At 37.4% G+C, this 14,573-nt stretch overlaps 1 protein-coding gene across 1 annotated transcript; it reads left to right on the top strand.

Annotated features, from left to right (window-relative positions):
* The first annotated feature begins 1,142 nt into the window (after positions 1–1,142).
* Positions 1,143–13,957, top strand: CYBRD1 (cytochrome b reductase 1). Its single transcript, XM_066322823.1, has 4 exons — positions 1,143–1,979; positions 6,924–7,132; positions 9,724–9,878; positions 10,087–13,957. Exons 1-4 carry the CDS (start codon positions 1,418–1,420, stop codon positions 10,385–10,387), a joined length of 1,227 nt encoding a protein of 408 aa, XP_066178920.1. The 5' UTR covers positions 1,143–1,417; the 3' UTR covers positions 10,388–13,957.
* The last annotated feature ends 616 nt before the right edge of the window (positions 13,958–14,573 follow it).

The raw sequence follows: 14,573 nt of genomic DNA, 5'->3' as shown, positions 1-14,573 counted from the left end.
TCAGTTTTTAGGCTTTACAGAGATGAAAGTAAAATTTTTCTGACCATAATATTGAGATGACCTGTGTGCCTCATAAGCTAATGACAATCTGGCACCCTTGCAAAATTATGCATCAGTGCATTTATCAGAAGATTTAGGGCTTAGATCTTCTCGTAGATGCTGTTGAATTATTTAAAAAATATGGATATTGATCTAATACCGATATCCAGCTACGATGGACAAAGACTCTCTAACAGTTTAAAGTTAGAAAGCGTATGTTTATTACGATGCCCGGCAGCGTGCGGGATGGCTCCCAAATACACACATGCCATTCAGAGATGATCACAGGGTCTATTTATGTATAGGAGTATGGAATACCCAAAACACAAATGCATATCCATAACTTTGGTCCATCCCATTCTCCGCTTCATATGGTAATTAGCAAAAAAGCCATTAAGCATGCATAGTTTGTTCTTTGAAATGGGTTGGTGGTCCTTCTTTTGGGGCGGGGTCTCGAAATGATGAAATAAGATGGGTCTTCTTCGCTTTGACTTTTTAACCTTTTAGTGTTAAAAAGGTGAATGCATGACAACTGAATCCTGTTTTTCCAGGACTGTTTTGGTTTATGATTATATTGTATCCTTGGAGTCTACTGATTAGTCAGAAAACACAAACATAAGTTGACAGGCCTCATGATTTATCAGTTCCTTGAATCTGGCTTCTGTTAACAAAGGGAAGTTTATCTATCTACCTCAGCAATATCTAGTTTAACTAAAGTCCTTAAATCTTCAAAATTAATGTCTCACTGTGACTTGTGAAATTCAACAAGTGTTCTACTTACCATTGTGAGTAGAATGAGCAACCAGTTAAATCCTGAGGGCAGGTCACACCAAATCCATGCAAACTAAAGCTTAATATCTTTATACAAGTGCTGCTCAAGCCAAGCTTTTCTTTAAAACGTCAGCATCTATTTTTATGAGATTAAAGACAATAATGAAGAAATGTATTTGCATTGCCCTGCAATTTGGCTTGGTCTTCATGTCTCTATGTAGATATTTCCAACACTTTAGTAAGTATGGTGTTTGAATAGGTAGTATTTTACTGAAACTATTTTAAGTTTCATAGAACTGTTTCCTTTAATTTTAACTAGTTTTATGCATTCCTTTTCTTTGCTAGTGGATACTTCTTTGCCAGTGGATAACAGAACAAGGTCCAGATCTTCCTGCATACTTAGGCCGGATTCCACACACGAACCTGTAATCTGTTCTATATTGCAGCACTCAATATAGAATCCAGCGAGAAGCGGGGGAATCACGATGGCAAGACTGTGCTTCAGGTAAGTACATCAATGTCTTTAAGTGCGTTTCTGCTCCTCTGCATTTTCTGTATGCGCTGTCTCCTCATCCTAACAGCGCTCCTGCTTTAACTATGAGCGCTTATGACTGTGGCGGCTTATCTTTACGGCGGGTCAGTGAGCTCCTCAACCTCCACAAGAGCCTCTCGGCTCAAAACCCGTGACCACCAGCTCCCTTCCTCGGCTGCCGGGGGAGGGCAATCGGACTGCCACCACGGCACGGGACAGGCTGACACAGAAGATTCTTTTCTAAGGCGGAGTTCTGAATGCGACGGGACGCTCGGAGGGGCAGGGTGGAGGGGCGCGGAGGAGCGCGGAGTGCCGCCCTGCTCCCGCCCCTGCCGTGTCCTGTCCCGTCCCGTCCCCGCCGGGCCCGAGCCCGCGGACGAGTCAGACCCCGCCCGGCCGCCGGCTCGCTACCCCCTCGCGGTTCTCGCTGCAGCACACGGAGCTCGAAAGATGGAGGACTACGGGCGATTCTTGGCGCTGCTGGTCTCTGCGCTGCTGGTCGGCTTCGTGTCGGTCGTCCTCTCCCTCGTCTGGGTCTTCCAGTACCGCGGGGGGCTGAGCTGGGACGGCAGCTCGAGGGAATTCAACTGGCACCCCATCCTCATCGTCATGGGCTTCGTCTTCATCCAGGGCATCGGTGCGTCGGGGGCCCGGGTGGGCACGGAGCTGCGGGGGAGCCGGTCTGCCCGGGGCCGGGGCGGCGGGAAGCTCCGGGCGGAGCCGCCGGGGCGGCCCGGGGCCGGTAGCGGGTGACAGCGGGAGCGCAGCAGTCGGTCCGTGGATTAGGGAAGCCAGCATTCTCGGAGAAGGGACAAAGAGTCCCTTGTAATAAGCCAAAATTGCTACATATAGGGTTTGGGTTGTTTTGGGGTTTTTCGTTCTTCAAGTACTTGTTTATCCTGGCCCGTGGGTTGCCATGCACTTTTGAGTAATGCTTGTAAGGTGTGTTTTTCCTAGGTAGCTGGAATTTATGCAAGTTAAAAATCGAAATGCCAGAAATGCTGCCCTAGGAAAGTTTCTCTTTTGGCTGTCTTCCATGTCCCAAGAAGAGAAAGGAAAGTTCAGTACCACAGAAGCTTGATCCAGGAGCAGGGAAAATGGAGCCAGACAAAATGTAGCACCACAAGCACTATGAAAATGCCGTTGTTCAGGCTATACTTAGGATGAATTGTTTTGTAAATTATATCTCTTAAATTAATAATTTATTCTGTTGCTTAAGTAACATATAATTATTAAGATGCAGGGTTGCTTCTGCCCCCCCCCCCCCCTCTTTTTTTTTTTAAAAGATTGTATGAATTTTGAATTTCATAGAGTTCAGTTGTGGACTAACATTTTCCCATTACACTTTGAACCAGCCAAAAGGCTGGACAATCCGAAGGCTGTCTAGTTCTGGCTGTGAAGAGAATGTTGTGATTTGAACATACACAGTAAATTTTTGATTTTCAGTGGGAGTGGGACTGTTCTCAGCTTTCTTGTGGCTTCAAGCTGCCAAATACCATTGAGCAATAAACCATTTTTTGAAGTTGTTTTACATAACATTGCTCAATCTGAAGTGTAATTTCAGGCTATAAATAAGCAATGAAAACCACCTGTTGACTTCACTAAGCTCTATGCTGTGTGCCCAACCTATTTTTTTATATAAGCATAGAACTTTTGAAGAAAATAGGGAGAGGCTTTCTGCAGCTTGTTCCCATGTATTTTCGATTTTTTTTCCTCTGAAACTCTTTTTTTTTTCCTGTGTCACAGAGAAACAGGGTTGCCCCAAGCCCTGTACAGATAAGAATATATGTAAAGTAAATGGAAGTTTACCATAGCTAGGAAACCGCACGCATACAAGCTATTTACTAATAATACAGAATCATTTAGGGAGGAAGTCCTTTTACATAACAGGAAAAGCAAAGTTGGAGACTGAAGGGATATTGTAGTAAATCAGATGAAATATCAACATTTAAGATATCACTGTGAATCTGATTCCAGTTTGGCTAATGGAAGTCTGCCACTGAATTCAAAACAATTTGGATGAGAGTGGAAAATCAGATACTTCTTTGGACATATACATGTAAAAGAAGTCTTTAAGTAGTTAAAAGTAGAAAGGTGTAGCTATAAAAAATCTTGGTTAAATTTGATTAGAGGATTTTAAACAATAATTAAACCAATTGTTTCTTGAGTTTATTAGTCTACAATCTAAAAGATGGAAATGTTGAATTATTGGTCAATAACTCTAGAACTTTGCCCTGTACTTTTGTAAAAGGACAGATGTCCCATGCCATATAAAAATACTGCAAGATAAGTCTGCCCTTTGTGATGTGTTTTAAAATCATAGTTCAAATCAGGGGTAAGATCTGAGCCAAAAAGGTGTGCCTAGGCTGCCAGATTTCTTAACATTACTAGAAATGTTCTGCCTTGAGAAAACTCTTCACAAGGCTGCTTTACCATGTCATTGCCAAACATTCTCATTTTGTATGTGCCTATGCCCTAGGCTGTTTTAATTTTGACATGAAATTACACATTGCATCTGAGTAAGTTTTTAAGAGCTTGTACTCACTGAAAGGTGAATCTTCCCTCTCTCCCCTATGTCCCCCAGATTGTCTTCTTTCCTCCTGCAGATCAGAAAAGCACCTGTTATGAGAAAGGCAGGGAGAGTCACACAGAAGTGGTGATGGGGAAATAAAACCGTGTCTTTTCACAGTGATAAACAAATCTGCTGAAAGTGCAATGTGTAAATTCACACAAGGCCCTCACAGAAAGATGATTAAACCAAACTGTAATATCATGCATATGGCCTGGGCTGTGGCATGTAACATGGTAACGAATGGTATTGATAACAACTGGCCAAACGATTAGTCAGTTATTCCTTGGTTTTCTATTGTCATGTTTATGGGAAACAACTTAGAAAATTCAAGGCCCAGAGATTGGGCCTATGTGGAAGAGTGACCAGGGAGTTTGACAGTGCTTTTGGAAGTTAAGTCAGTTAGATGACAACAAGAAAATACTATATAAAAAGTTTAGCCCAGACTTGACCCTCTGAGACAAAGACTAAAAACTGAGACCAGGACCTATGCTCATTAAATTTTCTTCACACAGAGCCCAGTACTCTGCTGCGCTGTAAATACATTATTGACAATAATGTGGGACATATGGTAAGGGGGATTTACTGGGAATATCCTCATGGGATGTTGCAGCCTGTTTTGAGGCCTTTTGACACATTTGCTTTACAAAATTAGAAGTCATCATTAGTACTAAGTTGATTAATAATAGTCTAATGCAGGATATTATTGCCAGCTGGCTGAACATGAGCCAGTGTGTGCCCAGGTGGCCAAGAAGGCCAAGAGAATCCTGGCCTGTATCAGAAATTGTGCGGCCAGCAGGGCCAGGGCAGCGATGGTGCCCCCTGTACCCAGTACTGATGAAGCCACACCTCAAATCTTGTTCTGGGCCTCTCAATACAAGATGGACACTGAGGTGCTGGAGTGTGTCCAGAGAAGGGCAAGAAAGCTGGTGAAGGGTGTGGACCACAAGTCTGAAGAGAAGCAGCTGAGTGAGCTGGGGGTGTTTAACCTGAAGAAGAGGAGGCTCAGGGGGGACCTTATTGCTCTCTAGAACTGCCTGAAAGGATGGTATAGCAAGTGGGGATCAATCATTAACAAGTGGTAGAACAAGAGGAAATGGCCTCCTCTTGTTGCACCAGGGGACGTTAAGATTGGATATTTGAAAAAATTTCTTCACTGAAATAGTGGTCAGGTATTGAAATGGTTGCGCAGAAAACTGATGAAATCACTGTCCCTGAAGTGTTCAAAAATCATAAATGTGGTGCTCAGGACATGGTTTACTGTAGACATGGCAGTGATAGGTTGATGGTCAAACTCAGTTGTCTGAAAGGTATATTCTAACCTTACTAATTCTAGGATTGTATGATTCTAACATCATGTAATGTCACTTTGGGGAACTCTTGGAGGTGATAAGCTTGGTATGGAATCATATTTATGTAATAGATTGCTTTAAGATAGTCAAATTATCTTTAAAACAAGGTTTCTATCTTCCTTTTGAAGGATTTACTGCTGTTGCTTTTTGAAGTAGTAACCAACAACGACCTAAATGTTGTATATATTTAAATATTCTAAGGAATGCTTTCATTCCAGTATTATATTTTTACACAGTATGTAAAAGCATACGTTGATTTAAAATCTGATCGTAACATGGAAATTTGACTTGTAAACTGTTTTCTTTGTGAATTATTTAGTGTAGTACTGTATTTACTGAAATGCATGCAAGTTTTAAAAAAGTGAATTTTAAATATTTTACCTAAAATGCAAGGGTTATGTAGAAGTAATAAATGAGTTGGGCACGTGAGAATCACTTAAGTAAATTTCTAGTCTTTGCATTTATCAGGTAATACTTTTCTATTTATTAATGTTTGGAACCGGATTTTTTTAAAAACTACATATATTATTATTATTCCTTTGCTTTATTATAGCTAAATATATATAAATTTTTCACTGTAATTTCATAAGCAGAAGCTTTAAATTTGGATGTGATGAGTCACTGAGTGGAGCTCAGACTTTGCTCAGGCAAGACATTATAGATGGTGTCATTAGTCTTTATTGGTCAAATCATCAGTTGTCTTCATAAACATTTGTTCCCTGTTAGCTGAATAAACTTCTGTGCTGTCACACATCCAGAATTACTATCTAATTTGTAATCAGATGTACCTGGAGATCAGATCTGGCCTGTTTGTGTCCCGTGTGGAAAGCATCTGGATCATGTAACAGGGGACAGCTGTGCCAGGATAGGGGCAGCGGGGATCTTAGAGAAAACTCGTCAAGAAGCAGCTCTAGGTTAAGTTATTCTTATGGACCATCTGGAGTTAGATCAATGGGTATTACTGCTTTGTTCAGACTGAACAAAACACTGTCTGCTAGAGTCATTAATCCAAGTATAGGCAAAACTTCCCTACATTCATCTAGCAGTGGTGGAAGACTTGTATTTGTTAAATGCTTCTGTTTCTAAAGTCAGATTATGATTCCCTTATGCTGAAGAGCATTGTCCCATTCCAAGTGGTCTTACTCATATCAATGTAATAGTTATATTCTATCTATATAGTATCTATGCAATTAGAGAATAGCATTATCCAAAGTTGGCAAAGAGAGTAAATATTATAAAACAATCCACACTTTCTCAACAAGTGATCTTCTCAACACAAGAATCAGAGTATATTGCTCCAATCTGACTAGTAGCAGAAAATCAAAATCCTATGCCAAATCCTTGTTGGATCAATCTAATGACTGAGGAGAAGATGACACCAAGTTATTTACTGGGGTTGTTTTTGAAACATACTTAAGTTTGTGGTATTTTTTTATAATTGACAAAAAAATCCCTTGAAAGCTATATTTAAGCCTCAAGTTGTATTTTCAGAGTCTGCTATGCTAAGTCTTTGAGAAAAAGCCTTTTAATAGATATTTTAGAAGACTTAAGGTTGAATTTTGCTGTAATTTACAATGTAACTATGTGAATCATGCATAATTATTAACATCTGAAAGAAATTATCCTAAAGCCTAAAATCTTGTTTCTCTTCTTTTGTCAGCTATTATTGTGTACAGATTGCCCTGGACCTGGAAGTGCAGCAAACTCCTGATGAAGTTCATACATGCTGGATTAAATACCATAGCTCTGATTCTTGCAATTGTTGCCATAGTATCCGCGTTTGATTTCCACAATGCCAGCAACAGTCCCAACATGTACAGTCTGCACAGCTGGATTGGGCTGACTGTTGTTATATTGTACTGCCTCCAGGTCAGAATCTCTAAATGTATTTATAAACTGGTTGTAAATTTGAAGAATGTTTTGAGTAATTCAGGCACAATAGACTCTTGCTAGTAGATTGTAACTACTGAGATAGCCATTTTACACTCTGTTATGGCAAATTACCATGTAAATGTATGAATATTGGATCACTGACTTTGAAAAAAATGCATTTTTAAGCATATTTTGTTTATTTGCTGGCATAATGGCCATTATCTTACAATGCAATTACACAGTAGTGTGTTTCTAAGCGCTATTAACTCCTGAACTTACTGTAAGTTAGCTGGTTTGTTGGCACCATATTTAAATAGTTAGAGCATTTATTAAGGAAGTCTCAAATAAAGTAACAGCTTTTCCCCCCCTTTTTTTTTTCAGCTATTATAACTTTAAACAGTCACTTCTTGGCCTCAAAACTTTTGTTAATCAGCAGAACAAGTGCATCAGGGAGCAGTCAAGATGTAAAGGATCTGACATCTGACTGAGCTGGCTAACCAGTTTTCCTGAATCAGCAGAAAGAACTTTGATAGATGTTCCTGGGCATGCTTTTAGCTGCTCCTCTTGGCAGAGAATTAGCATTATTGTAATGTGAAATGAACTAATTTAGTGTGTTTTGCATTTGGCGAAGAAGAGGAACCATGTCCTGAAACTTACAGAACACATACAGATGCTTCTGCATATACATCCTGAACTCCCTATATTGTGTTATTACACTATGGAACTTAATTTTGTTCCTTCAAATATTTTTTCCCCAATGCACTAAAAAAAAAAAAAAAAAAAGACTTAATTATCTATGATCAAGCACAGAAAAGCCTCAGCTGAGGGATTTGGTTTCTGGACTTAACCCTTTACTGTTCACGCCAAGAGGTACAGGAAACAGTGTTGAAATAGTGTTTTTAACATTTAGTAAAAAAGAAAGCATATTGCAGCATTGTTGAGTATATTCTCTGTAACTGAACAAATTAAAAAGAATGAATATTAATGAATAATAAAGAACACTGTTAAAATTAGGTTTGTCCTAATAATACAGCTATTTCAAGGAAGTCTGTGCTGCCACTACACTGAGTATGAGTATTTTTTCTAATGGTTAAACAAAGAATTGGGACTAAAATCTTAGCTCTAGTTTTCATTTTGCTACCATAAACATGATCAGTGGCAGTTAATGCCTTGCCTGTCACATAAGAAGATCCTTGGTGTTCCTTCCTCCAATCTGGGATGTAAGCCTCCAGTCAGAGACTGATGTTTGCTATGTGACCGAGCACTACAAAAAAATTGTCATAAAGCAGTGCCTTTGTCAATAGAGAAGAAGGAGCATGTCAGTCGTACACTCACATAACACTCTGCCTACAATATTGTAACTATATTGTAACTATATTGTAACTATATTGTAACTAAGCCAAACGTAGGTCAGTACAGCATAGCACACTGACATAAATTTAACAATAGGGCGAAAAGGTAAAATGAGACTGTCTCTCGGAAAATGATGTCTCCAGAAAGAAGTACTCAAAAATTACATGAAGCTCTAAATGAATTCTCACAATGCTGTGACAACAGGAAAAAGATGGCATTAGTGAAACTAATATGAAATACTATGGATTTTTAAAAATATATAAAAGAATGATCAGAAAAATAAAAAGCAATAAACTGAAAGGAATTCTGGAAAAGTAATTTGAGGCCTGGAAAAGCTATCTTCCAGGACAAGAATTAAAAAACTCCAGCTGTTTAGCAGATCTAGAGATTAAGAGATGATTTGATTATGGTGTACTAAAAAGCTTCCCAGGGAGAAAACGTCTCTAAGGCTCTCTAATCCAATATGGAATGATAAAACAAGGAGTAAGACAGAGTTAAAGCAGGATGAAATACAAATTCATGCACTGTGTCTAATTTAGCAGCAAGGGTGAGCAACGGTAGAACAAACTAAAGAAGAGTTGCAACTTCAACATGACTGGGCAAGCTTGTGGATGCAAGCATGGGATATGATGGGTTATTTTCCATCACAAAATTAGTGCTAATAGGAGGACTAGTGTCCCCTGAATAGCTTGATGCCACCCATATATGTCTTCATTCTGTAGATGCCACGTGATTGATATATTGAGAGACCTTCTAAATATAGGCACTTAAATTTAACTGAAATTCTAACAAGATAAAATTATTTAATCCACTCAAGTCAGGTTAGACTTGTCTTCTGATGTTCATTTACGTGCAAATCTGCATCAGGAGCAGAGAACAGGACTTGATGAGACTATAAAAGTGTGGCTCCTCACACCTTTACTATATTAGTGAATTAGTGAAAACTTGTGTTTCCAGTACTTACTTTGGTTGGAGTTTTAGCATCATCAGTAAGTTTGGACGCCAGTATTAGGTAGGATGATTTATAAAATATTTAATGTCTGCTTCTCAAGTGCTAATCCAGAATTTTGCTTTGGTTTTGACAGGAAACACATTCAAAAACAGAAATGCCAATTCTTTTCAAATTTTTACCTGAAGACATTTCAGAATGGAATTTTAATGATTATTTTTATTCTGCTTGAGAAATGCAGCTTGTTTTCCATCTGTCCTTAACTATGAATCTGTTTTGGTTTTAGCTTTTCAGCGGTGTTGCTGTCTTTCTGCTCCCGTTTGCTCCGGTTCGTCTCCGCGCAGCTCTCATGCCAATTCATGTTTATTCAGGTCTCACCATCTTTGGAACTGTGATTGCAACAGCTCTCATGGGAATCACAGAAAAGCTTCTATTTGCATTGTAAGTATTTGTGTCCACTTGTTTATTAAGGTTATTCATTGCAAATATACTTCCATTTGCCCAGAATAATAAACATCCAGTATTGGGACACTGTTTTGTTTTTTTCTGTTTGTATTAAAAAGACCTACCTAGCAGACTTCTGTTTTTGGACCAGGATTGTCTTTACAACAAATTTTTTGACATGTTCTTTCTTTTTCCCCTTTCAAAGGCCAAATTTTTCATACACTCAGTCTCCACCAGAAGCAACTTTGGTCAACTGTCTTGGTGTCTTGCTTGTCATATTTGGTTTAATTATTTTGTGGATGGCAAGCAGACCCCACTGGAAGCGGCCCCCAGAAGAGAATGCTAAAATTCTGAGCCCCGTTGGAGCAACCCCTGAAGGCACAGAAGCAGAATCCACAATGACAAACAGTGGTAACGCAGATAAATCTGATCCCAGGAGCAGTACTGAAGCAGCCAGAAAAGAAAACATCAAATTTGATGAAGCAGGACAAAGATCAACTATGTAAAGAAAATACACAATATAAAAAGTACCATTATGCCTCCAAACTCCCCATGGTGAGGGTCCTTCTAATTTAGTTATATGCATATGTAAGTAGGCTGGGGGTTCAATTTAAGTATGGCTTGCTGAAAGCTACTCAAGTTTTCTGCATATGGATTTAAATTCCTGTAAGTCCCAAACATATTTTATTGGTCCATGACTAGTCCATGCCTTGTTTAAAAAAGCAAGAGCATGAATGGCATCACATAATGGGAAAATCACATAATAGGAAACTGTTTTCCATATAATTTCTTAATTTGATGCTTTTATCTCCTATAGTCATGAAAAATTTAATAAGATTCAGACTAAATTTTGCTCTTGAGTGATTTTGCAGGTTATGAATCAGCCATGAAGTAGACCAGACAGAATAATTTAGTTTGTCACACATCAATTTTCTGGTAATGTTCACTTTTTTAAATGAACACATTTTTAATCTCTAGCTGATTAACTCCCTTACCAGCTGCTACATTCGATGGGATTTGAGGTCATTCTGCACTTTACAGAGTTGCTTGATAAAAATGTTTATTCTAAAATTTTTAATTAAAGAAAAGCGTGATATCTTCATCAAATGTTATTTTTCCTGAAGAAACTTCTGGAGGTATTTGGTCCTGTTTTTTTAAATCAGAATGCATCTGTTGACATTTTAACAAATCCTAACAAACATATTGTATAATATTCAGCTTTGAATTATGTGCAATGATTACTGAAATCTAAGGAAATTTTGAGACAACCAAATGAAGAATTTGTCTTATTTGAAAAGCTATAGAAACACACTTAGAAAAATTTATCACTTAAACTAAGTCTTCCTTTTATCCCACAAGGCAGCATTTTAGTATCTTTATTTGTTATTTATGGTACTAGACTAGAAATTAAGAGGTTAGAAACCAGAAAAAATCTGCTGTCAGTCTCACATGAATAAAATAGCTTCAAGTGGGAAACGATTTCTTCAAGACACAGGTGAGCTTTGCTTTTTGAATAAAATGCTACCTATTAACTGAAAGCAAATTTGGGTATCTCCACACTGACATCAAAAGCATTATTATCATAGGCATGAAGACATGCTTTAGTCTATATGCAATCTGTACAAACTCTATGACTTTTTAATTTGAAATTACAGTTTTTAATAACGCAGTTTTCTCTAAATAATGAAGAGTCCCTACTGGCATTTTACTTTAATAGCTCTTTCTAGTAATTGAAGTATGAATGTATTATGCTCATTCATTCATTTCACAGATACAAACAATATTTATACTTTTACTACTATAGAATAATAATTATAGTAGATTATTTGGGTTGCAGATGTCCAAAATGATGAGCCATTCTATTATCTCTTGTAAAAGCTGCAGAGCCCACTAGAAATACAAATTTACGCCTGTTCATGTTGAAATATAGATAGTTTCAGACAGCATATAATTTCCTAGTTTTAAATACTACATAGATTTTTACCTACTTCAGCTTTTAGAAACATTTTAATATATTTCTTTTCAACAAATGCACCATTTTTCTAGTTCACTGTGTGTTAGTACAAACTATTTTGGACATGAGTTATTTGGGTCTTCTCTGACAAGAAGCAATTCAGTTCCTGCTATTTGATTTGTAATAATATCTTGTTATTTGGTGAATGCAGTACAGAAAACTAGCATAATAAAATATTTTAAAAACTTTTCTGCTGTACCATTTGGTACTCAAGATCTACATTCCAGAGTTCTATGTGTTCTCTTAAAGTTGTGGATGACTGGGACCAACTTCACATTGGTGTATTTTTACACTGTAGAAAATACCTGCTTTTAATGTACAATTCAGGTATGACAGAAGGAACAGTAACCTAAACTACTAAACTATTTTGTGAGCACTTCTCCAGTACCACTATGTACAATGAATCAAACAGTGAAGCATGACAGGGGAAGTGAATAAATATGCTCACTTGCAGTAATTTACTATACAGCTTTCTCTACTGCACTCACAGAGGCAACAGCATTTTAAATTGTTATGTATTGGCCTGTTACTGTGTTTCATCCACCTGTGAAAATGAGCTCACTCAATCCTTGCATAGGACTAGGTCACATAATAAAAGCACATGTTTGTATGGAAGGTAGTCAGTTGCCCAGGGATTGTTCTGGAAGAAACTGTACAGTGTAGTGGGAAAACCCACAAAATCTATGACTTCTTTTGTTACAGCACTGAGTTGAATGTATTGACATGAACAACTTTTAGGTAGCTGGTTCTATATGCTGTTAAAATTAAGCTATAATAACCAGTATGCCTCCTGGTTTCCATTGTATTCCATGTACTGTTCAAGGGGAATGCTTCTTGAAAAAAGAATGGTGGCATTTCTTTACTTCTCTATTCTCATGAGGAGCAATGTATGAGTAACACCAAAATTGTGGGTTCAAACCCCATAAGGGCCATTTGCTTAAGGGCTGGACTTGATGGTCCTTCTGGGTCCCTTCCAATTCCAACCATTCTGTGAATTTGTGATTTAAAACTAACTGGAAATCAAGGACTAGCAACCTTTTGAGGGGAGCCTCCCAGAACATAATTTTGGTTTTCAACTGAGTTAAACAAGATAGTAGAAACTCAGCAGAAACTGGAAGATTCCATTTGGGGAATTTATAATCAGTGATATCTCATGTGCATGAACTGTGGGATTCTGGCTGCTGATCTTTGGAAAGACCCCATGAGATGCAGAAGCTGTGAGCTCCTAAACTTTGATCGACCTTGGTGTGTGCAATATAAAACTGACAAAATATACTATAGACTTTTGGCTTAATTCTAAACTGATTAAAAAGGCCTCTAAGTATCCTTGAAAAAAGTGGCCTTTCATTAACTTTCCTTCCATGCAAATTTTCTTACCTGTATTTATGAGTAATATAAATACAGTAGCAGCATAGGAAATGAAAAAAAAAGTGTATTTTCAAAGATACAAATGGAAGGTAGAAATTTAGCTTTTTCATCAGGTCATCAGGATTTTTCTGCATGTTTGGAAATCATATACATGGTTGTTTTTACAGGAACATGATTGTAGAGCTTACATTCCAGGTTTGGATTCCTATAAAAAGCCAGGAAGTTACAAAACCTAACATTGAAAGTGCTATCTATTTTAAGATGCCTGGGAAAAATATATTGTATTTACTTTTTGTCATGTAGCTCTATGAAGAGTGGTTTTTTCTAACATTGATGAAACTGACAAATGATGGTGCAAATTGGATTCTAAAATTGAATGTAATTACATGTGTACTTCTTACTACATGTAACCAAGAATATTGCATATGATATTGTAAATATGGATTACTTGTTTACATGGATATTTTGAGTGGCTAAGAGATATTGCCAAATATTTTCTATTTCAGAAGTTTCTTTCTTTTGCTTTTATTTCAGAAAATTCCTTCCTCCATTCTTAACTGTTCACAGGAACCTAAAAAAATATTTTATTATCCAGTGTACTTATTTGTAGATGAGAGCAAATATTTAATTACAATGTATGTTTTCCTTATTCTTTTTTATATATTAATAAAGATGATTTTTTGAGCTTGTGATACTACTGAGTACAGATTTCATTATGCTACTAAAATATAAGTTTCTAAATTTGGATAAAGGTCAAATTATTCCTAAATTACTTTTTGAAAAGAGGAGGACAGTTGTACAGTGGAAAGTGAAAGAATTCACTGTATAAGCAATTCATATTTCATAGAAATTCCTTATAGCAGTTGTTTGAGGGAGGGAAAAAACAAACCAAAACGATCCTGTCATGAGAATGTGCTCGCAATTAGGGGAAGATCATGAATTGTGATATACAATGGTAACATAATGCACTGTAAGATTGGAATACCCTCAGATAAGTAACAGCCACACTAAGCACAGACCCCATGGAATCTTCTGACCCAATTCAATATCTGCATATCAAGTTACTCACAAATAGGTTAATGATCATAAACTGCTATGAAAGTAAAATCATCCATGTGAACCTATCCATAACAACTAAGAATTAAGGTATTCTTGTGTTTAGTAAGTTTAACTGGAAATTCTCCTGGAAGTGTACAGCATAAATTGATAATTTATAAACACCATATAACTGTTGGCTAAAATTTTCCAACAATTTCATCATAATGGAATAATAAGAAATACTATTACAAACATCAGTGTAGCAGAAAACC

Source organism: Sylvia atricapilla, chromosome 7, assembly GCF_009819655.1.
Source record: "Sylvia atricapilla isolate bSylAtr1 chromosome 7, bSylAtr1.pri, whole genome shotgun sequence".
Classification (NCBI taxonomy): Eukaryota; Metazoa; Chordata; class Aves; order Passeriformes; family Sylviidae; genus Sylvia; species Sylvia atricapilla.
This window is presented reverse-complemented; position numbering and strand designations above follow the sequence as displayed.

What these genes read in the sequence shown, in the direction of transcription:
- CYBRD1 (XM_066322823.1), top strand. Translation starts at nt 1,418, where the DNA reads ATGACTGTGGCGGCTTATCTTTACGGCGGGTCAGTGAGCTCCTCAACC. An exon ending in CGTCTTCATCCAGGGCATCG is followed by an intron (nt 1,980 to 6,923) that starts GTGCGTCGGGGG and finishes TTCTTTTGTCAG; the next exon opens with CTATTATTGTGTACAGATTG. An exon ending in GAAAAGCTTCTATTTGCATT is followed by an intron (nt 9,879 to 10,086) that starts GTAAGTATTTGT and finishes CCCCTTTCAAAG; the next exon opens with GCCAAATTTTTCATACACTC.